The 27,865-nt window shown below is 35.6% G+C and overlaps 3 protein-coding genes across 3 annotated transcripts; 2 read left to right on the forward strand and 1 right to left on the reverse strand.

Moving 5' to 3' along the window:
• The first annotated feature begins 292 nt into the window (after window positions 1-292).
• LOC120326129 (actin, muscle) lies at window positions 293-1,677 on the forward strand. The gene is made up of 2 exons (XM_039392363.2): window positions 293-805; window positions 934-1,677. The coding sequence occupies exons 1-2, from the start codon at window positions 349-351 to the stop codon at window positions 1,611-1,613; spliced, it is 1,137 nt and encodes a 378-aa protein (XP_039248297.1). The 5' UTR covers window positions 293-348; the 3' UTR covers window positions 1,614-1,677.
• Window positions 1,678-13,644: 11,967 nt separating this feature from the next.
• LOC120326320 (cation channel sperm-associated protein 1-like) lies at window positions 13,645-19,815 on the forward strand. The gene is made up of 13 exons (XM_039392581.2): window positions 13,645-13,702; window positions 14,291-14,375; window positions 14,566-14,735; window positions 15,498-15,725; window positions 16,107-16,346; window positions 16,715-16,861; window positions 17,262-17,331; window positions 17,456-17,501; window positions 17,892-17,948; window positions 18,482-18,566; window positions 18,748-18,817; window positions 19,261-19,375; window positions 19,684-19,815. The coding sequence occupies exons 2-13, from the start codon at window positions 14,314-14,316 to the stop codon at window positions 19,711-19,713; spliced, it is 1,320 nt and encodes a 439-aa protein (XP_039248515.2). The 5' UTR covers window positions 13,645-13,702; window positions 14,291-14,313; the 3' UTR covers window positions 19,714-19,815.
• LOC120326319 (uncharacterized) lies at window positions 19,718-26,993 on the reverse strand. The gene is made up of 12 exons (XM_039392580.2): window positions 26,836-26,993; window positions 26,545-26,657; window positions 26,200-26,303; window positions 25,579-25,791; window positions 24,892-25,097; window positions 24,040-24,194; window positions 22,374-22,503; window positions 22,051-22,228; window positions 20,907-20,970; window positions 20,471-20,648; window positions 20,070-20,179; window positions 19,718-19,979 (listed from the first exon to the last, which is right to left on the reverse strand). The coding sequence occupies exons 1-12, from the start codon at window positions 26,963-26,965 to the stop codon at window positions 19,800-19,802; spliced, it is 1,761 nt and encodes a 586-aa protein (XP_039248514.2). The 5' UTR covers window positions 26,966-26,993; the 3' UTR covers window positions 19,718-19,799.
• Between the last annotated feature and the right edge of the window lie 872 nt (window positions 26,994-27,865).

Here is a 27,865-nt window from a genome sequence, read left to right on the forward strand (position 1 = left end):
ACAATCAAATACCAGAAGATGTTTCAAAGTAAAAACATGATTTCTCATTTTACCTACACAATTGTAACACCAAGATATCTATAACAGAGAATAAGAACTGCGAAATGTCACGCGGCCCTTCTTTGCAAAAACAATAATGAACTATTTAGCAGCTGATCTTAATTGCTTACTGGCTGTTCGCATTACAGCAATGCCGCATACATAGTGCTAACACATGCAAAGCCGTTTTTCACAGTTTCAGGGTAAAGGTAGGCTATATATATCTCAGAAAACACAGCAAATCATCATTCGAGCTTTTGGAAAGTTATTCGTATATTCAACTTGTATAAACAACTAAATAACACCAACATGTCTGACGGAGAAGAAGATCAAACAGCAATTGTCTGCGATAACGGATCCGGTTTGGTAAAATCTGGTTTTGCTGGAGATGACGCTCCTAGAGCTGTGTTTCCTTCCATTGTCGGAAGACCAAGACACCAAGGCGTTATGGTAGGAATGGGACAAAAAGACAGCTATGTTGGAGACGAAGCACAAAGCAAGAGAGGCATTCTTACACTCAAGTATCCAATTGAGCACGGAATCATAACCAATTGGGATGATATGGAAAAAATCTGGCATCACACTATGTACAACGAACTTCGTGTAGCTCCCGAAGAACATCCAACTCTTCTCACTGAAGCTCCTCTCAACCCTAAAGCCAACCGTGAAAAGATGACACAAATTATGTTTGAAACATTCAATGTACCAGCAATGTACGTTGCAATTCAAGCTGTTCTTTCACTTTATGCTTCAGGAAGAACCACAGGTAAAACAAATTTTGAGTTTTTAAGACCCTTCAATATCATTCAGGGAAAAAAAAGTAGATTATTGTCCATTTTAACCACGTAGAGCACGCGCGGTTTAATATAAGCTAATGTTCTTCATTTTGTTTAGGTATTGTTATGGACGCTGGAGATGGTGTTTCTCACAACGTACCAATCTACGAAGGCTACGCTCTTCCACACGCCATCGCTCGTCTCGATTTGGCTGGTAGGGATCTCACTGATTATTTGATGAAAATCCTCACCGAAAGAGGATATTCTTTTGTTACAACTGCTGAGCGTGAAATCGTCCGTGATATCAAAGAAAAATTGTGCTATGTTGCACTCGACTTCGAACAAGAAATGGCAACTGCTGCTTCATCCACTTCACTTGAAAAAAGCTACGAACTTCCAGATGGGCAAGTCATTACTATCGGTAACGAGAGATTCCGATGCCCTGAGACTCTCTTCCAGCCATCATTTATAGGTATGGAATCAGCTGGCATCCACGAAACCACCTACAACTCCATTATGAAATGTGACATCGATATTCGAAAGGACTTGTACGCAAATAACGTTCTCTCTGGTGGAACCACAATGTATCCAGGTATTGCAGATCGTATGCAAAAAGAAATCACTGCTCTCGCACCAAGCACAATGAAAATCAAGATCATCGCTCCTCCTGAAAGAAAATATTCTGTCTGGATCGGAGGATCAATCCTCGCTTCTCTCTCTACTTTCCAACAGATGTGGATTTCAAAACAAGAATACGACGAAGCTGGTCCTTCCATCGTCCATCGAAAATGCTTTTAGGGTATAAACCGCTAACCTGGACTGTGTTATTTATTTTTGATTAATAAATATGAGCTAATTAAAATATTTGTGAATTCATTTATTTTCGATATTCTTGTTCAAACGACAAACATAAAATTTCGGTGTAAAGCTAAGGTTCAAGACGAGAAATACACGGGCTTCAATTATATAGTTTAGGTCTAGGACATATCAAAATCAGGGGGTAGGAGAATACATGAATTGCTCAAGTACTTTTTGCGAGTAAATTATCAAATATGGGTGGTTTCAGTTCATCTTGCCTGTGCTAAGATCACTCGCGCTATTTAGTAGAAAGAAAAAATACCTTTTTTCATATACACTGTGACAGTGTTGATTGTTTTCTTTGATACTGTCAATCGCAGGCGAGATAGCAAAACAGCTCAATGTCAATTTTCTGGAGTATAATTCCGTCAAGTACACTGTCACAACTGAATCTTAGCTCCTATTTTTCAAATTTATGCTCAGTTTCATAACATAAAGGAGTGTTAACAGTGGGAAATTTTAAGCAGACTCGAAACGCTGGTTGTCTCCATAATAATTACTCTGAGACAACAGTTGTAATTGTGGAATAGTTATATAATCTTGTTATATTGAAATAAAGAGTCTATAATTCTATTTGAATCTGATAAAATCCTCCATTAAACTATGAATATCCTCTTCTCGACATGCGGACATAGTAATAGATAGATGGCGTATCAGAATTAAAAAACATTAGATGAGGAGAATTTACAATATATATATATATGTATTATACTGTATCAGATTCAAATTTTAATATACTAGATCGGCCAAATTTTTTTTTAGGTGAAACAAGAAAAATTTTGGAGTCTGAATCTAGTTTTAGGCAAATCATATTTATGAGTTACTTTCAAATTCAGTCTAGCAAGGTAAGAAGATTTGGAGATCACCCGATGAGGCAGCAATATTTTGTACAAGAGTGTATGTTGACATGCAACTGACTCCGTTTTTATAAATCTGATACCATTCCACCAGTGAAGCGCACAGGCAATGTAGTTCCGTGCACTGCAGTATACTGTATTGAATAGTTCTATTATTTTGATGAAAAATATTGAATAACATCTAACCACACCATTCTAAATTCGACCGAAGACTTCTTGCATATAAGAACTATACTTTCCGCGGTTACCCAGGACTTGGTTCAGTTGTTCAATTCTTGATTAGGCTACCAGCACAAATATTTCGGGGTGAATTATAATACTTGATATTTTGCCCAGACTAGCAAAATTAATGTCAGTTCACTCATATAATTTGAGAATATCACAATTCAGCAATTATATTTGATATAACCGTGAATATTTTCTCTAACAACTCAAGTTGGTTTTTGGTTGTATCAAAATCTTAATCCCACAACCCAAATTATTGTCCAATTCATTACATGTATTTGTTCTTCGCATTATTGACATTTGTTTTATATTTATAGTTTCCTTTGCGTCGTGAAATCTTTGTGATGTCAGTAAAAGTTTGAGTGATAAATTTTATCAGCTGCTGCCGAAGCTCATCCTTAAAATTCCTCGAAGCTTAAACTGGTGCAGGGAACTAAGAAAAAAAAACGATACACGTCACAAAAATATTATAAAATAAACAAGTGGAACCCCTACATATTTATTGAGTCTCAATATCGTTCCAATTGTTCAGATACAATGTATGAATCTTTCAAACGCTAAGATGTAAATACTAAACACTTGAATAAAATGAAATAATTTGCGATGGCGTCGGTGGATTGCGGTGAAAATTGGATAACACTCACGTTTTTTGTTTTGCTTCTTAGGTGACAATATTTTAGCTTTCTTAATGCGATAAATGAACAAAATTCGAACACAAATATAAAATCTGCTAATGAATGAAATGAACTTTTTTACTCGCCGTCACCGAACGAGGAGCGCGTGAAAAGCTTGGGGGTTATCGAGCATGGTTCCAGTGCTGCGGCCAAAGGTGTCGACACCACTTTATTTTATTTTCAGTAGAGATACATTTTGTACAATTGCTGCCATTTTTACACTTTGGAATGATCACACCAGGACACGGCGCACGAAACGCACATATCGTCCACCAATCCCACACAATTCCGTCAATGAATGAAATACATTCACCAACATAAACGAAGAACTACTATATACATCCCAGATAGCACAACTACGTTGGGCCAACGTTATAATCCGCCGGCAACCGTTGTACGCGGTTTTACAACCATTTACCATGGTAAGGCCATGATTGGCCTTCAACGAAACACGCCATTATGCGAAAAAATGGGCGCGCGAATCGAATATAGCACATGAGGTCGCCATCCATTTTGGCGGAACTCGTAATCGATAGCCTGTTGCGAGGTTTTTGCCGTGGATGGGAACTTTTAATGCTTTCATAGTAGAATGGCGAAAGTAGAGATAGTTGTAACTGTGTAAGTTAATCTCATGGTACCGGTACCCTAAGTGCGTTGTCAGGTCACGGTTCATAAGGGTGATACGGTACCATACCGGTAAAAGTTACATATTTATCCCTGGACACCGTAGGTACCGGTAACGACAACGAGATGAGGTACCGTACTTGGTCTTTTGGCATTTTTTTGTTAAACTTTCTTAGGTTGCCATCTTTCATTTACCAGTATTCGTTATCGAGTACCGGTACCGTACAGTACCTATGGTAGATACCGGTAAAAGTTACATATTTATCCCTGGACACTGTAGGTACCGGTAGCGACAGAACGAGATAAGGTACCGGTACGTTACCGTACTTGGTCTTTTGGCATTTGATGTTAAACTTTCTGAGGTTGCCATCTCTCATTTACCAGTATTCGTTATAGAGTACCGGTATTCAGGTATTGGTCCTTCATCCCTGGATATGATTTTTTTATATTTACTTTATTTGTCTAAGTGCAAACACTTCCGCAGCCCAAATCGCAAATCCAACCCGTTGAACGACTTAATCCAGTAATCTGAATAGTTGTACATTTGTGAACCTTCTGTCTGATGAATTTCAACAAATCTAAATACAGATCTCAATTGGCTGAAATCTAAAATATGTTTTAACAATTGCCACAATCAAACTGAAACTAAAATTTGATGTTTTTAGGTAAAAAATAGCTCAAGGATTATTGTTTTCCATTTTTGTTTTTGTAACACTTTAAATAAAATTTTGTTTCTAAAGTATAACTTTTTACGCCACACATGCGAGATGCGCCATGGCCCGCCAGTCTAGGTGCGCAAAATTTTTGCAAGTGGTCCGAGAACTTTGCCCAACCCTGCTCTAGTTCATATTTTCAGCTTTGTTGAGAAATAAATTACTGATTTCTGAATAATATTTTGTTTTAAATTTCAATAGAATTATATTGGGTATATATTAATATGATTTATTTTCAGTATGTATGCTATGTAAGCTTACCCAACCAACCTTAATTAAGTGTTATTATGTTTTAAAGTGAATTGGAAAGTAGACCGCTAGCAAAAAAGATTTGGGCGACTGGGCGAAGCCCATCTCTGTACAATGACTGCCAAATGTGCATGCAACTGTGCAATGCCCAGCGACTCTAAAAGCATGAAGTATTGTACGACACATCTTTTACAAATATTTGGACATATTTTGTGTAATATTCATTTTTTTCCGGTTATTCTTAATAATTATTACCAATTAGATATTCTGTCAAGTGTCAATATTACCATTGTAAGTTTAATGATATATACCATTTTTATAATAGGCCCTATGACAATGGACTGGAAAATTCACCTGCTCCAATTCCCTCTTTCACGCAATCATACACTGTGTCTTTTCAAGCATCTCAATGTTTCAATGCGAATAAGTCGCTTTTCTAGACCCAAATTTTTGGCCTGATTTTAGGGGGGTCGTCTTATTAGGCGAGTATGATCGTTTTTATTTTTGTGTCGCCTTATTATTGAATCGAGACAATAAAATACTTTCGACAATAGCATCCCCCACGTCCTCATCAGGTTAGTTTAAATAAATCGACATTCTCGCGCTGTGAATCTGGAATTTCAATGTTGTGATTATCATATTTGCATTATCATATATGGATTGAATATTACGCTACAAGAAAAAGTCATTTAGAGGCTATTTCAACCAATGCGCAAACTTGGCGACGGCTCGAAAGGCATTGCATGGTAATTCAAGATTTCCAAAGTTGATGCGATTTTACTATCCCGACTTATTGGCCGGTTATATGCAAAAACCCATTTTTTCAGGCTTAAAAACAGGCCTCGTCTTATTCGCTGGAAAATACGGTAATTAATATTAATGAAAAATTTATATTCTGGTAAGTAGTATAGGCCATTCGTTCACGTTTATCATCTGAAAGACAATTATGTACTATACATTGGGTAACACTAACTTGATTTTCAGAGATCAAGCCATGCTCCAATCCAGTCCATGGAAAAATTGTTGGGACAGGCGGTAGAAACTCTTATGCCACAAGCTGCAACTTTCCACTGATTATAGTGTGGACTCGGACATACCGGAATTGATGAAATTCATTGAGTTGAATTCAAGTTGAATATTTTTATAAGCTGATTACGGACACTTTACGGCGGTGGTTCCCAAACTTTTTTTTCCGCGACCCCAATTTTTGTAAAATCACAGACTACAGATACTAACGACCCCACAACGAGAAAACATTAAAAATCAATTTATTCTATTCTGAATATTCTATTTAATCATTCTGATGAAAATCGACTGTAAGTTTGCGGGGCGTTGGTGTAACGTGGTTGTACTTAACTGTTTAGTACAGTGGTTCCCAACCTTTTTACCCCAGCGGGCAAGCAAAATTAATTTAAAAGAGTTTGCTGACCGGTAACACATGCTATCGTATGAAGACCACGATGTAAAAATCTCTGAGATTCAGAATATTTGTTTAGTTTTAGTACAATGTTAAAATATTGCAGATTACTCCATAATTAATTCGAAAGCTAAACAGAACATGAAAGTAAAATAGGTGAAAATACTATTGCTGGGTCTCATCTTATTGAGTGCCTTTTATTTTTTGTCGTTTTGTTTTTGACTGCATGAAGTGCTTCGAAATTATGTATGAAATACAATTTGCCCCATATTTTCGCTTCGTGTTCAAGGAAGAATATTTAAATGTCTAAATACGATCCGATTGCAATATTAAAATTGTTCACTTTTATACGAATGCGATGTGGACAAAACACATATGTGTATATTTTAGAGTAGATACTCGCGATAATTAACATAGAGCTTTTGCAACGGATGGAAACCTTTTCATTAAATGTATTCTCATAATTGTGCTTATTTACTCATTCCAGATAAGATATTTGTCAAGTCTCGGAGGTTGCTCCAAGAAAGACTGGTTTGGAGAATCATGAGCTCTGTTATAACAAATTTACTCTCCCGCTCTTTCAACTGTGCAGGACGCGGTGGATAAGAAGGAGTGAGTGGGACGCCCTTAGTACCTGAAAGGTATGTAATAAGTTTATATGTTAAGTGCCAAATTGTCAATCCAATGTTGCCAGAGTTTGGTGCATAATGGCGAACAGTGGTTTTCGAACTTATTTGTATCATCGCTCCCTTTCAGTACTTTTTACATTATCATCCCCCCCTAGCACAACAGCAAATGATGAAGTTACAAATAAATTTATTGTAAATCAATTAAATAAATAGACTAATTATGGTGCATGATGTTTCTAATAAGATAGATGAATTTCAACAAGGAATATTTGAAGACATTTTAGTCAGATAAAATCTCAAATCATCATTATTCCCTCCAACAAATATTCCCCTCAAAACATTGTCTACGACACTACGCCCCCTTTGCGGAATCAAGAATTTCTGTATTTCTCAATTATTATTGTCTTGTCAATGTAAGCTTCACTCAAACATTTGCGGCTGCAGAAACTTGGCTTAAGATTCCTCTGAAAATTTGTTGGGATGCGGTCATTCAGACTAGGCTTTGAAATCTAGTGCTGTAATTTGCTAATACTGCAATTTAACACAGAATTTTTATATTTTTCAGCTCTGGATGATCTGTCAACGAACTCCGATTAATTTTATTACATGTATACATATTTGTAAAATAAAGACATTTTGTTATCTTTTGTTTTTTATTATATAAATAATGTTAGATTAGTGGGAAATTTCTATGTAGTATAGATCAATACGAGTGGTCTGTACAACACATCGCCTAACTTGGCCCGACCATATGCCACGATTGTATTACAACGTGTCACCTACGTAGGCCCGGCCATATGTCACGATTGTGTTACAACGTATCGCCTACGTTGGCCCGACCGTTTGCCACGGTTGCATTACAGCGAATGGACCGACGTTGGCCCAGCGGCCAAATCTTCGCTGGAACATGGTTGTTCGCCATTATTGGGCCGGTGGTTCGAACAACGTTCGGCCATAGTTGTTCCGACGTAGTTGTGCTATCTGGGATATTATGTTTAACTCATTTAGGTTTATTATGATTCGAATCCAGTAAACATGAATGACAAGGATGATGTGCTTGAATATAAACAGATTTTAATTTTATCAAATCTGAACAAAAGGCTTCTAGTCCATCATATTTTTGAAGCGGATTTTAACCGTTCGCTTTTACATTTTTATAAAATTATTGAAATAATTATGAAGAATAGTTGGGCGTTTCACTTATTTTGCTCAATCATACACTGCTCTTTTTTAACATATTGTAGCTTAATTATTATTTTATTCTTGATTAGTTATTTTTTGGTCAAAATTTGTTTTATCCACCATACCTGAAAAATAATATTAACTATCGCCAAAATATTAGTAAAATAAATTGGTTATCTGTTTAGTTTTGGGTTTGTCCAAATTGCAATGAATCCAGGAACCTAATTTGACTCCACTCGTTTTATGGCTAGGAAAGATTGGAATAAATGATCGGAATAACATTTTTTATCCCCAATGTTGCTTTTTATAGTAAATTTTACATGTTGAAATAAATATACCAAATTAAATCTGGGTGCGATATCCGATCTTTTAGTATTGGAATGTCAATGTGCCAGATTGGAAACAATGCTCTAATTTATGTTTGATATTTATGCTTAAATTTCATTTTTCTATTCGTTTGGTTATTACTGAATCCGCGAGTATGCTAATACTGTCATTTTATCTGCGTTGATTTGGCTCCTAATTATTATATATAAATCGGATTTGCAAACTTACAGTTATTTTCCTGACACAGTACAACAAATACAGCGGCATGACTGTTATTGCGACGCCACTACGCGATAGAATGAGTAACACGACTCTCAACACAAACTATAGCTTTACTGTCTTGCCCACAAAAACAAAAAGTATTCAGAATACAGTTTTTTGTAAATTTATTTGAATTTATTGTCAATATTTTTATTTTTGAAAAAATAATTAAAAGTAGCTTAGTCTAGAAGTACACGATGAGAAAAATAAATTAACAAAATAGTACTTTCAGATTGCATTTATTTCTAATTGGTACCAAATAAACAGCAGCCGTATTGCTCCAATTGTTTTTTGCAGATTTAAACATGATAAATCATCCATAGTTGGGTTTCGGGGATTCACCACAAGCAGTTTTGTTCCAGGCATAATGTGGGAACAAATATCGTTGTTGAAAATTGATGGCGGAGTTCTTTCGCGCACTTTCACTTGGCGTCCTCCAGCTCATTTTTTCGTGGAGTTGATTTTGCGTTGCTATCGTTTCGTAACACTGATTTCACGTTTGTAAATATGGATTGTCTTCTTACATTTGGGACAAGTATGCCAAGCATTTTGTAGTTGATTCACGAAACAAATAAATAAAGCGAGTATAGGACCTATGATGAGGCAGACGATTACATACATCCAACATGATAATTTTCCGGGTCTGTATGTGACTTCTGTGGTAATTGGGTTCATACAATATGGACAGACACCATCGGCTGGTTCGTCAAAACACTGGGCCGCCGATAATACCTCCGGGAACGATATATTTGTGCTTATATCAAACACAGGTGTTTGTGGCAATGCAGTAGTGTTGGCAATTACTTCTGCGTATGAGGGAGGTAGTTCGTCCGCCTGGCGGAGTGCCCGATCTGTTACTGCCGTTACAGGAAGGTTAACCTGCCGTTGACAAGTTCTAGGAGAGGTAGGCAATATCGTTGTTATTTGAGTTACATCGACAGAGTATTGAATAGCATCCACTGGCATTTGCTGGTATATCCTATCGTATGCTGGAGGATCTTCATCAGGGATATCCAGAGTTCTAATAATCGCAGAAGATCGTACACTTCGAGTGCAAGGCATCGTCTGTTAATATTATCATAAAGTAATATGATCTGAAACAGGCAAATAGTAACAAATCAATTTACATATCGTATACATGTATTGATCAAGAGTCATCTAACAATGAGTATGTCGACTCGACTGTCAACTAGTGAACCAAGTAAATGGAATTGATTATTTATACACCATATATATATATATATATATATATATACAAGTACAATTTTCTGAAATAATAATTAAAATGCAACCTTTTATATATAAACTACAGCCCATTTAGTAAACAGTATGCCTACGAACTTTTTGACTTAATCAGTCATATTCGTCACCTAAAATATTGCCCCCACTATTTTTAGCTTATAATCGTTCAGTAATGAATATTACCAATTTACCATACACCATCAACTGGAACCTTTTGTATCATGCTGGCTCATTTATTTACCAAAACTTTGTTTTATTTGTAGTCGTTGACTTTTTACTTTGGAAAAAAAGATCTTTTTATGAGAAAGCAGTTTTACAAACTATAACAGTCGGTACAAAGAATTCTTCCTTTGTTGATATGCATCAAAAATAAAGTAATTAATGGCGACAAATGGTGCAATTTGGTCATTACGCCACTTTAGCCTGGGGCTAATTTTTTACATCGAAATATTCAGATATGCAAATGCGATTCATACGTGAAATATGCTCGGCAAAGATATATTTTAGAATTTTTGGTTTCCATAAATATTTCAATAAATAAATAAATGAATGCTTTAAATAAGCAAATTGAACTTGCTCGGCTTAGTTGATGAAAAGGCCGTAAATTTTGGATTGTCAGTCAAAACTGAAGTGATAATTATTTATTGAATCGGGTCGAAATTATACTTAATATGTGCTTTCGTATTAAAAACTGAATTCTATATGGCTATTATGTAGCGAGAGGAATTTTGAAACCTTCATATTCGAGCAATACTATAGAATTGATTCCGTAACAGAATTTTTTTGCTCGAGCCAACCTTTTGTAGAAAACATTGAATACTCAATAATAACATATACATTATCCTATTACTAGGAAATGTTTTACCATTAATGTTCAACAATGAATAGTTATCTTCCCACCTTTGATACTCAACAGGAAGTCGAAACAAAGCAAATCTCCGCAATCGTACAAGTTTTATCAACGGCAATATAAACAACCTGTTTCTCTGTACGCGTGTCGGAAGTGTGTGTCTGATCGTCGTATTATTTCGGATCTTATTAAAAAACGAAGTCAAAAATATACATCTACACTACGTATGTTAAAGATGAGTAAAAGTAAGACATGGTCCATGGCTTCTTGTTTTCAGTATTGTAAACTTGCCAAAACGGCATGTAATATATCATATTGCGTCTTTCAACATCCCATCAACAAATCTTCGAACTATCCCTTGAATTTGACAATAATTAGGATTATGACACTGATCGATTGTTTTTTTCGTATACAGTAAGTACACGAAAGGACTGACATATGCTTATGACACGGCGTTAGTAATCTATATTGATCATGTGTTTGTAGATAATTATGCGAATCATTTTAAATTAGCAAGTAATATACAATATCAATATTTTGTCTACCATCGCAATCAATAAATTCCTATGGTAGAATAAATTCAAATTTCCAACGATCGTTGACAAAATCTGCATTTCACAATTTGGAAATTAGGCTTCTGTTGTTTTCTAGAAACACTAATGTGCTAATCACCAATTTTGCATCTATCTGCTTTTCAACGTTTACTCTAACCATACGCCTAATACGTACGTCCTTCGGTTTATCCTATTCTAACTTACAATTATACGTAATAGTCTTAATGACATTAAAAACTTCTATCGACATAGTAATTCGCATTTAAAAACTGTGTCTTGCGCTATACATCGTTTGAACATACTCAAGAACATCAAGATGTCTATTTCGGTACAGTTTTATCCAACGTACTTGACTATTAAGTATATCGATTGTTGGTACAATTAACAACTTGCTGACAATTTGAACATCCGTACATCACTTTGAAGAGTTCCACTTATTGTGATCAGTCGGAAAATAATATTACAATCATACATTCAAGATGTAGGGCCATTGATAAACCATCGAAAAATGAGCTGAGGCGCGAAAAATAGCGCGAAAGCCAACGTCCAACAATTCAAGAATGCCATTGAAAGATGAATATTATTATAAACGAATATAATATAAAATCTTGGCTAACACTCTATCCGTAAACTTCAACTGTTGATGGCAACATACAAAGTATAGACGATGTTTACGTCGTAAAATTCTTGCAACTTGGAATTTACAGGTCGTTCGTAACTCAACTCTGAAGATAGCCTCATTCTTTCTATGATCGTATATGAGTAAATTCTCGTATTAATATGTTTGGCAGTCGTGATCGTTCATGATTCTGTACTAATGTTCTTGTCACGGCGCGAATAAATTGGAAACTGATGATATACGTACGTATACTCCAAATAATACTAAAAATACCGCATTGGTCAGATTAGACTTGACTTTCAACCATGGGAGTTTCAAAGGAAATTTAACGATTAACCTGTCTTTCATTGCACGTAAAATAAGATAAAATACACTTCTTCGATTTAGTTTTCGATTGTTGCCTTGTCACAGCTTTAATGAGATCGGACTTTCTTCTTCAAAATACGTACGCGATCTACCGTGACGTAAGTATGCTAAAACTTGGGCGATGGAGATTCGTGAGGTATTAGTTTATTTATTATGATAAGCCCAATATTATAATCTCACCCCGCAGTCAATTGAAATCAATCTATAGGTTTTATATAACACGGCAATCTCATGCCGTGTCGTTCAATGGTAGACTGATATCTTGATCATAATTACATTGGTGAAGTAAATTGGTTTCGTTCTTACTATGTAAAACCTGACAAGCACGTTGAGAAATCTTTTCAATAGTAATAACTTATATGAAGAAAATACCTCCTATGGCGGATCTTGATTCCAGATTCCAGTATACCTAATAAAACTTAAGGCAAATTACGGTATTTAGAACAAAGTTTTTGCGATGACAAATACTTGCGAAATGCATATCCTCCTCATGTTACATCTCACTTTGTCGGGATATCCCTCAGAATCATTTTATGAAAGAATTAAAAATTTCATAGTGAATAAATTTCCATAGCCCTGTCCATTGTCCTCTATATACCAGACTACTATAATTCCCTTTTCTAGAAACCAGCCGTTTTTACAGGTATATCGCGAAAGATCCACAAAACGGCGTGTAGATTTCTTACTTGATTCAGGTAATACGGCAGTCGGAGTCTCTAACCTATTCAATCTTCTGGTACTGGATGAACATACCTCAGCAATATGTAATCTAATATATCGCGTTTCCGTACGCTCGACTGTATTTCCTAAACTAAGCCTGCTTCCTTTGTTTCCTAGCGTAATCTCTTCAACAATCATGCCCATTATGACAATAATTCACTCGACAAAGCATTGCGTCGACAAAAACCGAATTACAGCGGGTGCTAATTCGATTGTTTATTCCCTTTGTTTCGGCAAATGATTCGTGTCGCCATATGGCGTATGAGAAAAGATTAAAGAGCGTATCACACAGCGAGCGAAAATGAACAGTTGGACTGCGGGATGCATTTGTAGGACGTTGCTTTTCAAAGCAGTTGCCATATTTTTGTCTCACATGCGTTAGGTTATAAGAGGTAATAAAATCAAACGTTTTCCATTGGTAATTCAATGTTATGCGATTTTGGCGAATGGTAACAAACAACGGAGAATATGCCAATAAGGAGCCTGGCCTTGCACGATCACAGATGAATCCGACTTACTGGTAAAAAAAATTCAAATACAGTATATGATTATGAAATCGAAATGTATGAATAAAACGAAAAAAAAGTGACTGAAATTTCATTGGCATTTCAACAATCTTCCAGTGTCTTAGTAGTACTTGTCGATGATGAATCGTACGTGGCCCCCGCTTCTGAACCACAGTTGTATTTAATTAAACTTGAATAGGAAAAACAAAACCTACAAAGAAATATACTTATTATTCTCAAGCAATTTCACGCCTTTATTTTTATACCATGCCTGAAAACAAACAACCTTTTCGCTCTATTCTGAAAATTCTGTCAGCTAGGACGGACCCGAAAATTACAGTATTATGGGTCGCAGAATTTGCCTTCACGAATAAATACATAAAAGTCAAGAAATATTCATGGTAATTAAAGCGATAATAGTTCAATAATTTTAGAAATGTCCCATAACATAACGTCGTATGCCGTTTGGAATTTTTCAATCGTGTGATAACTTCGCTTGACTCATTTGCAAGTATAAAAATTGATAAAGGGGTTTATTGCGTCACAAATATCATATAAAATGAAAACTATTGAACAAAAAAAAAGAATTTTACAATATTTAGAAACTCTAGTGCGTCCTTTTAGCATGTCGAGCAGAAGATCATCGGTTTTGAGTAGTGCTGTTCATACAACATCGAAACGATACAGGTACAAATTTAACCCCCTAGAATATATATATCAATATTTGAAAATAAATAGCCTCAGAGTCCAATCTCAATTCGAGTTTAAATAATCTTGAGTGTTCAACTTCGAATTTTCCCATCACGACTCCATCGTCGCTACAACATTGAAAAAAAACGTTTTTGTCCTCACTCAAAATTCTCACTTTTTATTATAGTATCGACGGTCGTCGCATAGGCTCAGTAACACTTCCTGGCGTAAAGGGATCCACAGACGCACTGTTAGATTTGAGAACAGTGAATTTGCACTTGGGTGATATCAAACGCGTACAAGATGAAATTGAAAAGAAAACTGACTTTGATGAACATGCCAGCAGTTTTAGAAAAGGTAAACAAGCTTGAAGATATGCACTTGCAAATATCTAGTAACATTCTATGATGTATGCTACTAAAGTTCTCTCAAAGTTTATCTCAATGCAAATTTTAGGTATTACAAAGATGCAGTTTGAATTACCGTGTTTCACCGAAAATAAGACCTAGCCTGAAAATAAATAATTTGAAAAGCCTGAATTTAAAAATAATTTTAATACAAGCTCTCCTCTTAAAAAAAGACCTAGTCAATAACACATTTTTTTACCTTGTGGATAGCAAGAAATCTCTTCTACATGTTTTGAATGATTGATAATCTATGTTTTTTCAGTTTTTTTCAGTGAAAACGTGTTATTTATAGGTAATTAGATATCGGTTTTCATATATTTGTATATTTGAAAATCTCGTAATTCTCTACTTTGTAATTTTGTTTTTGATAAATGAAAATACAAGTCATCCTCCAAAAATAACCACTAGTGTTATTTTTCGGAAGAAAATTGAAATAAACCCCAGTCTTATTTTCGAAGAAACACAGTATATAACGCGACCAAGAAACTGCAATCCACATGTTGGATAACCAAAATACGGTATAGAACGTCCTGCACTTTATCACACTCCGAATGAATATAAAGCTGAACTAGGTATAACAAATGTAGCTGGAGCATAAGTCTGAGATGTCTATTTGAAATTTCAACAGCAACACCTTAGCCTAAAATTCACCGCAATCAGAACATGTCGAAAAAATGCCTAAAAAAAACTAACTTTCCTTCGCACTTTTCAGGAATGCAAAATCTTTTGGATACAAGATTCTTTAGCACTGTTATCATGATAGTCATTTTGATCAACACGCTCATGCTTGTGCTTTCAACCTGGAGAGGTGTAGAAGTTCGATTCGATTACTATTTTGCAATTATTGATGGAATATTTATGGCGATTTACGTGGCTGAATGTGTTCTAAAAATATACGTCAAACGGTTGGAATATTTCAAAGAAGGTTGGGATATCCTCGGTAAGTATTTTAATTTGTTGAAGGGGGTTTTTATGCTTTGTTGGTCATAAAGTAACACTTTGTCAAAAATAATGTCAAAAAATGGACTGAATTCGAAACACAAATCAAGGTTACTATATCACTCCACAGCTGCAAAAGGAAATGTGTTGCATATGGGAGCAAAAGTTTTTAAAGTTATTCAAGAGTTCTGCCTTTGGTATGTATACAGCAGCAAAATATCGTAATGGCTCTTAACTATATCACCCAGCAGTATAGGCATGAATAATAAACTCACTAATAGATTATTACACTTTGATATATGTAGTCTATGGTAAACATATATAGATAGGCTTCCACATATAGGCCTACTTTTATCAATTTCTCCTAAACGTTTTTCTCCAGATTTTGTAATTGTGTGCACCAGTATCTTTGAAATGCTAGCTCCGTTGACGATGGGTGCTGGTAGTTTCAGCGGTGGTGGAGCGAGTATCTTTCGGATATTGCGTGTACTACGAGCACTGCGGTCACTAAGAGTGTTGAGAACTATACGCTTCTTAGAGAATATCCAAGTTATTCTCATCACATGTCTACACTCTTTCCAGTCTCTGGGGGCAATTATGACTCTTATGACAACATTTCTCGGTAAGAATATTTTTGGTTTGTGTTTTGCAGTCTAAACAAAGCCCAATCTAGAAAAAAAAAATTCTGAACTCATTCAAAAAACAACTCATCGCTATTTAAATGCCTATAAAAGGCATAAAATATAATATATTTTATATAATATATTTAGTTATTCAGTGAATACAATCTTTAACAATGGAGTGATACGTTCGACAAAACTCGAGACATAATCTCATATCTTGAAAAAAAATGATAGTTCGTCGTTTTTACACATGAGACCGAGAATTGATTTTTATTATTAGAACTTTTCAATATTGCCAATATAATTTTGATATATATAATGATATCAAAATCAGAGTGCACAGTAAAAACAAGTCGTATATATTCAGTGATTTTTGCTGTTGTTGGACGAGGCCTCTTTGCAACTAAAGATCCCAAGCAATTTGGTAACTTCTGGTCAGCTTCGTTTACTCTTGTACAACTTCTAACACTGGACGATTGGTTTGAAATATTTACAGGAATGAGCGACAAGCAAGGTATAGTTAGTTATCTTCTTGCCCACTTAAATAATAACTTGATGAGCTAAAGTTCAGGACTGTGTTCATATATTATCACTTCATTTTAGGGTTGGGCAATAATATAATCTCGATTTTTTTTATTTTAGTTATATTACGATTTTGGGGACTGTCTGTGTTAGCCAAGTGAATACATCCCCTGCTCATAGCTTTCAGTCCCTTCACACAACTGATGTGAAAAAGGCGAACAAATTTAGTTACCCCCACACACACTTCTGCAGCGCCACACGTTTATCCAATTTGTTTTCTGATTACTCGCTATCATGATATAGTTTGTAAGTTAGAAAAAATTCCTCGCGATTTTGTATATTTCAAAGCAATGTGTTAATCGCTCACTTATGAATTGTCTTACATTTTTCAGGATTTTTTGACATTCCCGCATTCTTCTATTTACTGTCATACATCATCATTGAATACTTTGTGTTTCTCAAGTGAGTAAAATAAGGATTAATATAAATAACTAACATAATGTAGGATTTATTAGTCAGGTTGATACTTTAATGCTGGCCTCCAATGAAATAGTTTTTACTCATTTATTTTATTTTCATTTTCTAGTTTATTCATTGCTGTTTTGGTGGATAATTTTCAACTGACATTGAGGGTAAGTTTTATGAAGTGTTTGGGGGTGGATCATCTGAAAACAAATTTGATTGAGAGATATTGAGCTTAGAACCAATCTAGTACAACGAATAGCACAAAGACACCAACACACTTTGATTTCATTAAAATCATATCTATTCATCTATACTAGATAGTCAAAGTCATACTCAAGTCTTTGAAATGAAAAGCTTATTCTACTGACATGCCAAATAACGCAAGGTGCATTTTAAAAGTCAAACTTGTGATTGCAATTTTAAGAAAATCGAAAACTCTAATTTACCGATATCTTGAATCATTTTGTGTAATTCTGACTAGTTCCGTTTCCCATTGATAATGCTATTGGTAAAATCCAAAATAATGAATATATATAAATGCACTTTTATGTTCGAAGGACAAACTCGTTAGGAAAGCAGAGGAAAAAGAAAGACTAATGGAGGAAAAGAAAAAGGTTTGCTGAAAAAATAAATCGTAAAAATTATTCACGCCAGAAAAACTAAATCATAAACCCATACATACATATACAAAACCAGCATGTTTTATCGCCTGCAGGAGATAGATGCAGAAATTGGCATTGTGGCACAATTAAATCATTTTATTTACCTATATTGATTGCTTTGAACGCTGCTTCGCACAAATTTACACAAAATAGAAAATATTATAACTCTGCAACAGCGAATCGTCATAGCGGAATATCTTTACCTGGAAACTTTCGGTTCACGATTAGATAATTTGTAATATGACTGAGTTTAGATACAAGGCATCAGTTGAGAAAAATAGTTACACTTATACCTGATCTATAATATTCAATTTCCAATAATGAATTTCGATGCGGTTTGACTCGGTCATGCAGTATTTCTTTGATTATTATCTCTTACTTAATAATATTGCTCAATAATTAATTTCATAAGTTATTAGATAGGTATGCATCTTTTTCAAACTGACAATGCTAAGTACTAAATTTCAATTTCAATTATATGATAGTTGAAGAAACAAAAAGACAATGAAAGTATTTCAAATGGAAGTGATGGGCATATGGAAATTTTGAAAAGACAATTTTTCCTCAATGGTGAGTTTTATTTCTGATTTGAGATCAATTGGTAAGATTGCAACGTACGAAATAAATGAATTATTTCAGGATAACGTTTCTATAGTGCTGTGACCAGAAATCACAAATAACTTTCTCATTTTACAATTTATTAATTCTTCGACCGATACACCTTGAATGTTTTTCTTTGTTTGCATATTAGACGAAGAAGACGACGATTACATCGATACAGATAAAGAATATAAAGAATTCATGGATTCTGCACCAGATCAGTAAGATTGATTTTGGACGGGGTTTCCACGTCTTCACCTCAAACTAGATTCTCTGGCGTTCCCGAAGTGTGGCTCACAACCTGAACCCTAACCTGGTACACATACTATGTTCAGGTTGTGCGCCATCTTGGTTCACATACTTCTGGAGGTCCTATTCTAACAACGAGAGATAGGCTATTGCTGGGCCGCTGAGATGATATAAACGAGATAGAAAGCGTTTTTCTGGTAGACGGTATTTTTAGTTAGATATCGCAACACAAACTCAAAAATTCAAATTTAGAAATGAATTCAATATGCTTCCGATTATAATATGAATCTGTGATAATAAAGCTCGTCAGTATAATGTATAAAATAATATATAAGACTGTAACATAACACACTGCCCGTCATTCCGAACGATGTTCCCTTCCAGTTTTTTATACATTTGTTATACCCATCTACAGCGAATACAACTTAGTTGAATGGTATTATCGTCTCCTAGCTGCAGTCGAGAAACAGACACATATGTATCACAACCAGTGGGCTTGTCATCAAAAAATTGCTGATCTTGTTGTAGATGTAAGTAATTTTAGTTTCGAAATTTCTCAAGTATTGTTTTACTAACGCGAATGTAGAAATATCATCCTACGTTTTGCTGAATTTAAAAATTGTAATTATAATAGGACAGCAATATTTAAATGGTCTATCTCTATCTCATTCTTCGAAAGTGGCTATTATTGCCAACAGTACTTTTTATGCCTTCATAAAACTACCTTAGAGCTAAAATTTTGGACATATTAAAACAGGTAGTTGTCTGGTGAGAACATCTCTCCAATTTTACGGTAGAAAGTTCTATTTGTAATGTCCTATTCTCAATTTTTGAACAGAACACTGACGACATCATCGACCGGAGATGACAAATTAAACGAGAAACCATATTTTATTTTATTTTTATTTTGAAAAGTCAAGCAAAATATACACATGTGAATAAAAGGTGGATATTTTATTCTACGTCATCCATATTTTGCCGCGTTGTTGAGCTTAAAGTGTTCTCCGATTCCTTGTCAACTGTGGTGGGAGAAGGGGCCGTACGTCTCGTCCATGCGGCCATAAATGATCGTCTTGGTCTGTCAGAATCTCTTGATGCAGATTCCGATGTCAGCCTGGCCATCACATCGGTTATCTAAGTGCGCGAGAAAAAATTGTAACGTGATAAACCAGTCTGCTAATTTCTTAAGCATACAATTTCAAATATTGAATTATGTGTGCCTACACGTGGTGCATTTCTATTGTCCAACTCGTTGTCGGGAGTACCGGGTCGAGATGACCTTCCTTCTTCAGCGTTCGAAAGTTCTTGAGTCTGTTTATGAGCTTCTGCCACGCCTTAAATATTTAAAAGTTTGGTCAATGATAAGGTGCCAAGCCCACACAAAAAAGGAAAAGGAAAATCATTAGCAAAAATTGAATTCTCAAACACCGCAAATAACATTTATGTGGGAGTTTATCGTGTCGTAAACGTCGGTAAACACTAGTTGTTGTGTAAAATCAATTGGGTGAATCGTATTCTGCGCAAATGGCTTAAGATATGAGAATCCTACAGTGTCGCTTTTCACCAATTGGTATTCGATAGAATGGACTTCATATGATACAGAAAAAAACTAGTGATAAAAATACCTGTCATCAATTTATTAAATCTCATAGGCGCTAAAACTTTTTTTTTCAAAATCCCCATGAAGCCACGTTTTTCGGAAGATTGTGGAGTCGTCGGTCTCGACTGTTTTTCGCTGCTGGACGGACGATCTGCCTCGCTGGAACTACTTCCCATATTGTCTTCATATAACTTGCGAAGTTTCTGAAAACATTATCACACATTGAATCCAAATTGTTACTGCGTGCATTATCATTTTAGTATGCGAAAGGCGATAGTTGGTAATTCATAGTCAAGTGTAAACTAAATGCAAATATGAAAATTGTAGTATAATTGTATTCCATTTCATCTGTGTATGCATGCGTGAACAAAACTATTCACATGAGAACATCCTTTAATTTAAATACAATATCTTTTCCGATACAAGTTCTACAAAGTGCGATGTATGTATCATAGATTTACCTCCATTGGATCTATTCCATCGGAATCAGAAGGTCTGGCGCTGTCACGTGGTCTTAGGGAGGGTCTGAATGAAAACAACACGAGAAATCTATCATGAAGCTGTTGTAGAAATACGAATATGTACACGATATTTATTTTTAGCACTATATTTAGAGTACAATACTTTCCAAGCTTACCATGTGCATTGCATTTTATACAATAAACTCGTATGGGACCGACCTCCTGGAGTATGCGCACCAAGATGGCGCACAACCTGAACTTAGGGTGTGTACCAGGTTAGAAATCAAGTTATGCGACATCTTGGTAGAGTACCCTCGTATGGGTACTCCCGGGGTATGTGAACCAAGATGGCGGACACCGGAACGTAGTGTGTGTACCAGGATGAGGTTAGTCCATAATTTCAGGTACAAATGCTACGAAAGTCACTTGGCTAGTCCCAATATAATAGAACTGAAATAAGGAAAATTGGATGAAATTATGGCCTAACCCTAAAATGGTACACATACTACGTTCCGGTGTCCGCCATCTTGGTTTACATACTTCGGAAGTACCCCCGTACGATAATTATATGCAAAAATAGCTGGAGATGATCGAAATATATGTGCAAATCACACAATCCCCAAATCAGAAATATCCGTCTGAACAACGAACATTGTTGAAAGCAATATTGGTTGCGAAAATGTATAAAAGTAATAAATGGTCATGCCGTATTTGAATTCGTCTGGAACAGGGCTGCAAATGCATGTAAGCGCAGGTTTACACGAGTACCATACCTACCATACCATTGGTAAAGACCAAAAATAAATACGTTCCGCGTTATTTTGCAATAATGAAAGGGAAGACCCAATACATAAATTTCGATTATGTTTAAAATAACTAAAATATGTATGTTTTTTTATCTTAACATTTTGAATAATATTTGAATCAACCTTATGTGGGAAAATGTCAATTCGATCAGTTTTCAGGGATTCTTTGATTTTACAAAAAATTCTATTTATTTTGGTATATCAAACTCCCTATTGAGAGATAAGTAATGAGCTCGCAGAATAATAGCGAATTTCGTGGGAAAATCGTATACATTGTGTGGCTGAACGATCGTAAACAGTAAACAATCTGCATATTAATTGCAGAACTGGCATATCACCTCGTTTCCCCTCCAACTCTAGACTGCAGCCCGGGTGCCATAAGGAGCAATGGTGATAGGTTTTCTATAACATTCTTGACATCGGCTTGTCGTTGATTGTCCGTAGCCGTTCCACCTAAACGAGATTCTTCCGCGTTTCCAGCTGTGCCATCATTTTGGCTTTCTCCCGTAGCTTGCCCTTCAAAATATATGCATGCTTTATTTGCGGACTGTTATATACGAAAATTTATTCACAGCTATTATACTCAATATGTTCTAAGCTTGGAAACCCCCTGTTTACCAGTTACTAATAGTTATATATAACAAAAAAAATCATAACTAGCCTGTTTTTGATAGTAAGTTTTCCAAATATTTATTTCTGTCACTCCTTGTTTTCAATGCCAGATATTCGCTTTTTAATCTTTGCAGTCTATGTCGATGTTCCAGGAGATTGTCAACATTAGACGTGTCGACCTTTAAATAAAAACTAACATAATCAGATAAAGGAAATTAGGAAATGTAAAAAATGTCGTATTCGAAAGACCCGCCTCAGAGCAAGGTACAACTCTCCCCAAACAGCTACCTTTGGACAATATAATAATCTTTTGGAATGTAGTATTCAGATAGCCAATACAGAAAAATTCTATGATAGACTTTATAGAAAATGATCCCATTGGTCCCGAATAAAATATCTTCAAGCATCTATTCAAGTTTATCTCATTATAGAATTTTTAGGAAAGCTATTCAGAAACAAGGAATTGTTGACTCGTGATAATGGTATCATGCGATCAGGGGCGTGCCAAACTTCTCTGCTGCCCGGGCAAGTTTTTGATAATGAACCTTATTATTAAAATTAATTCGGGGGATAAACAGATTATAGATGTCGTTATACACGAGAATAAATAAATTAAAGGTCAAGTACGATAGGAACGTCTGTTTTATTGAATAAATCATCAAACCAAACAGCAAACTCACATGTATAAAATCGAACTCATTTATTAATTAACAAAAAGCAAGTCACTTAATTTCATGTCCAATCGCTATCTAGCTGTCAACAAATGCCTGAACGACAGCCTCCTCCACCTCACTCGTCAGCAGCTCGTTCTATGCGATGCAAGTCAAAGATAAATTTGACATCGAAGACCTCAAATATGTTTCAACACTGAGAAAGATCGTTCGCAACTAGCAATTGAGTATCTAATTTTGAGTAATAAACAATATGCAATGCAAAGAGTGATAGATTTTATGGCGTGATTGTAAACATTACCTCGTTTTTGCGTGTTTGTTGGAGCTCGGCTCTAGGAGCCCCTTATCAGTCGTTCTGTCTGTCTGTTTAGACTTTATATGTAGTGTGTATACGGCTGTATTGAATATTTCACGTGGGTTTACCTGTCACCCTAGTAATGTGCGTTTCATAGAGAGTCCGCATTGTTTCCGCAAGTTTCCATTGCGACAACGAAAAAACGCGCCGATTGTTATGAAGTTCTCAAATTGTTCACGATTTATCGCCGTTTTCTCGTCAACCAAGTCGAAATTCCAATAACGCTACCTTTCGCACAATAAACACTCTTTCGAACATGTCGTTTTTTGTCTCGATACTCCATAAACTGGGGAAACCTTAGGGATTTCACGAACAGTATTTTAATTATCAGCTACAGTATATGACTAACGCAAGAATTTTACGAAATGTACAACTCTAGCAGTTTCGATAATCCGCTCACAGTCACGCTGCCGTTATAGATCCGCTAGTTTCTGTAAGTAGCAACCGGGTGCTTGGATGTAGGCCTCAACTATCAGCGAAGTTCCTGGGCGCTTGCCGGCCTGTTAGTTTTTGGTTATATGTCAGTCACACAAGACAAAACACCCAATATCATCATTTAATCAAATAAAACCACATCGAGAAAAACATATATATGTAATCACGCAAACTTTACAGCTTGGTTCTGCTGCCCCCTACAACGTGCTGCCCGGGGCGAGGCCCGCCACTGCATGCGATAAAAAAAATCTCACCGATTTGAACATATCAATTGATGATAGCACGGCTTTATTTCGCATGGTCGCTTCCTCGTCCTCTTCCTTTCTTTCCCGCTTGATTGAATTTGGAGGAGGAACTTGTGTCGGGGCTAATAGGCCATCGTCATCCATTCGGTCTGCTGGCGGAGTCACTAAACATAATATATGAATAATAATACAACTAGAATATCGGTCGGAGACCGAAGACTTATCGATTGAAAGTTGTGGGATCCCCCAAAACAGAAACTGCGGTTTCGATTCATCCGCTCTTACTCCATAGTGACACCGTGTGTCCTATCACTAGTTAATAATATAACTAGTTGATTATTCGACATAATTCATTCAAAATCAATAGGCTTCTGATCCGAGATATGATGAATGCACATGCAAAATTTGAAGCAGATTCATCCTCGCTTTCGTGAGATATCGCGTGTATCTAACAGACAGACAGACAAACAAACAAGCAAACAGACAAATACCTATCAACATACTTACCGATCTTAAGATCGATAAGTAATGATATGATATGCTCGCCTTGCAGTTCGTATTTACATTAGTAAAACATGGTATCAAATATGCTCGGACTACTCAACTATTTTCAGGTCCCATCTTAATAGATAGTTATTACTGAGTTGCATCAGTCATGATGAAGCAAACTAATCTTAAAACCAAATAGGTTGGTGGTTTTTGATTTCTGATTCCATGTCACGAAATATTTCAACTGTAAGAAATAGGACACAATAATTGGACGCCGAAAACCTAGATGTCTTTCGCGAAGCACTGGCTACAATCACTGTCTTAGCAAATCAGACCGGATCCGAATTGTCTGGTCTGACTTGATATACTTACATCGAAAAAACATTGATTCATTCATGATCTGTGAAATCGATATCTCTGACTGTTGCAGTTCGTGTGAATATCCGTACCCAAACGCACCGTATCGGAAAACATATTCATAATCGAGATCTGCTATTCTTTTATCTTTTATCATGAGGGGCGTAGATTTTGTACCGTACATTTCTTTTATTAAATCAAACAGATGTAAGGATGCACACCTAAAACATATTTTTGTTGGAATAACAAATTTTTGAAAAGGAAATAAATGTTAAATATATATATATATTTATATTGTACGTGTTTGAGTGAAACTTCTGCGATAAACGAATGTAGCATCAATGTTTTATGAGAATTTACAATGTCGGATAAAAGCAGAACCCAATTCGACTTCTGCCATAATTTCGACAAAACCTGATTGACCAAATATATAAGTTTTATTTGTATTTATTTATGAAATTACATATTTATTATACTTATTGAGTGAACTACTATTGGTTAATGAACATTGTTACAATAAACAAAAATACATCATTTACTTCGAGCATTGTCTACACCTATTCTAGAAACTCCTGACATGAAGTCAGTTTAAAATATCAATTATATATATATATCACATAATATAGCTAGTATTCAATTGCACTTGTCAAATCAATTACAAGTATCCTAGACTTAGATCAGATAATTGATTTTTAAACTTACCCGATATTCAATGCCGATCTCGTTTTTGCGCAATCGGCTTCCATAATTTCTAGTATAATTTTATTATCTGCATCGTCTTGTTTATTTGAAAGTTCCAAAGAAAATGTCTTCAATTCGTCCAATGTTATTTCAGCATGCCCGGTGGCCAAACTTTCTCTATGATTCATAACCGAACTGCCACGTTGTCGCATGTCACTAGAAGTAGGTGTTGCTCTGGTAAAATAAAATAAAACCAGTTAATCTGTTAATTTGAGCATAGAAAAGCATAGTTTGATGAGTTTACACTTACAAAGTGTTATTGGGCATGGCGTTGCTATTACTTTTAGAAAAAGCAGGAAATCAGGCCAGGCGTTTTTGAATATATATATACATGATTTCAGAATCGAATCGAATGTTTGTTTCGGATCGAATCTCGAATACTTGCGAAGATATTGACACAAAGCCGTAATTGTACATGACTTTTTTTATTGCAAAGGGTTTCTGAAAACATAGAAATCATCACCATGCTCCGAATGTTCACATACAAGAAGAAACATGTTTCATCAATAAATCACTAGGAAAAAGAGAATCATATGTCAGAATTGCTTTTTAAACATACGACTTCAATAAATATAACTTTACTTTCGTGGCCATAATTTATTCTGTTTTCCCAATACTAATTTTGATTTCTGTTGATTGGCAGCATCTTTCCGCACTGTGAGGACTTTTGAACATTTCACTGAATTCTGTAAAAATGCAACGTTAAAAGTTATTGATTTTTGAAAGGAAATTGTGATCATCATTCGAAATAAGCTTCAACTTTTATAATAAAATAGTCTAGGTCTAGGAGGATAATTGGAAATCAAAAATCACAAAACCTCTAGAGCGCAAAATTTAAAGTAATCAAGTTAATATATTTATGTTTAAATCTGTTGGAAACTCCGATCACTATACTTTACTATAAAAAACACCACGGTTTTTACCAACTTGAATTGATATCTTGAGGAATAACCGAATTTCCGAGCAACCAGCAAATGTAGAAGTGAAGAAAAAGGTTTTGCTGAAATTCCTGAGAGTTTTGAAATGAATTGCCAATATACCTGTAAAGATATTTACATAATATTAACACATTTGCTTTATGTTTACATTTGTTTGATTTTCAAAAATAGTTAAAAATATGATTATTGAAAAGATTTTCACATTCCGTGGAATACGTGAACTAAAGAACAATTTTCCACTAAGTGACCACAGCAGTTTTTAGGATTTTAAATGTAAAACCTTGTGGACGACCACTGCTGAAAAGTTGTCTTCGCTTTTTAGCTGCAGGATCCAAATCTTGTAAAACCAATTTTGCTGCGGCTATTGCTTTCGCTTGCAAAGCAGATTGGCGAGTCGGCTGCTTCTCCATCGTTCAATATGAATTTTGTAAATACTGAAAAGGTTTGTATTTTATGATATTTGATTCGTTTGTTACGTCATATGCAATTCTGGAAGCAACTGATAATGAAATAGGATCATTATAAAAATTCATGTTTTTTGGACTCAATAATCGGTACTCTCGTAGTATGTGTACCAGTGGCGGCGCGTCAATAGGGCCAACCGGGCAATGCCCCGGTTGTTTTTTCGGTATAATAAAAAATATTCGAAAAATACCTCAATATCGGTTGCACAGACTGTCTACACTAGCCATATTCTCCCGACATGGTTCATTTTTCGCTCGCAAAGCCTTCGCCGAACGTCGACGGGGCGACGCCGATTTTGCCCCGGTTGCTCATTGTATATCGTATTCTCTCTTTTATCTTCCACTCGCCGCGTTCGTCTCGTTTGTTTTCTGTTTCTTTTACTAAATCATCGGGGCCGATCGGGGCTAGCCCCGAAATTATGACGACACAATGCCGACGTTTCTTACAACAACGTGTTGACATATTTACGCATTCCTTCTCGTTCGTTGGTTGCTTGAAGAGTTGATAGTTTCCTCGCCTTCGTTTTTGTCGCTTGTTTCGCTATTTGAATCCGTTAGACCCTTTAGTCCATTTGCTTTCGATTTTCCACATTCCTTTTGAGCTCCTCACTTCTTTCCGGCTTCGCATTTCTTAGCCTTAGACCTCATAATGAATAAGGTTGATGCACTACTTCGCACTCCGTTTTCGCAGCTGCCGCTGGAACAAAAATTAGAGGTACAACGACTTGGGCCTTATCAACCAAAAAATTGTTCACTGGAACAATCCCATGACGGAGGAAAGCGTCGGCGTACATTCTGCGCAGAAACTTGGTATAAAAAACACGAATGGTTGTGTTACAGCGAGGA

This window comes from Styela clava, chromosome 4 (assembly GCF_964204865.1).
Source record: "Styela clava chromosome 4, kaStyClav1.hap1.2, whole genome shotgun sequence".
NCBI classification, from domain to species: Eukaryota; Metazoa; Chordata; class Ascidiacea; order Stolidobranchia; family Styelidae; genus Styela; species Styela clava.

Coding starts and splice junctions, on each gene's coding strand:
- LOC120326129 (XM_039392363.2), top strand. CDS start 349: ATGTCTGACGGAGAAGAAGATCAAACAGCAATTGTCTGCGATAACGGA. Junction 806..933: donor TGCTTCAGGAAGAACCACAG/GTAAAACAAATT, acceptor CATTTTGTTTAG/GTATTGTTATGGACGCTGGA.
- LOC120326320 (XM_039392581.2), top strand. CDS start 14,314: ATGTCGAGCAGAAGATCATCGGTTTTGAGTAGTGCTGTTCATACAACA. Junction 15,726..16,106: donor AGAAGGTTGGGATATCCTCG/GTAAGTATTTTA, acceptor GTTTTTCTCCAG/ATTTTGTAATTGTGTGCACC. Junction 16,862..17,261: donor AGGAATGAGCGACAAGCAAG/GTATAGTTAGTT, acceptor TACATTTTTCAG/GATTTTTTGACATTCCCGCA.
- LOC120326319 (XM_039392580.2), bottom strand. CDS start 26,965: ATGGAGAAGCAGCCGACTCGCCAATCTGCTTTGCAAGCGAAAGCAATA. Junction 22,229..22,373: donor AAACTTACTATCAAAAACAG/GCTAGTTATGAT, acceptor TATATTTTGAAG/GGCAAGCTACGGGAGAAAGC. Junction 20,180..20,470: donor ATTTAATAAATTGATGACAG/GTATTTTTATCA, acceptor TAAATATTTAAG/GCGTGGCAGAAGCTCATAAA.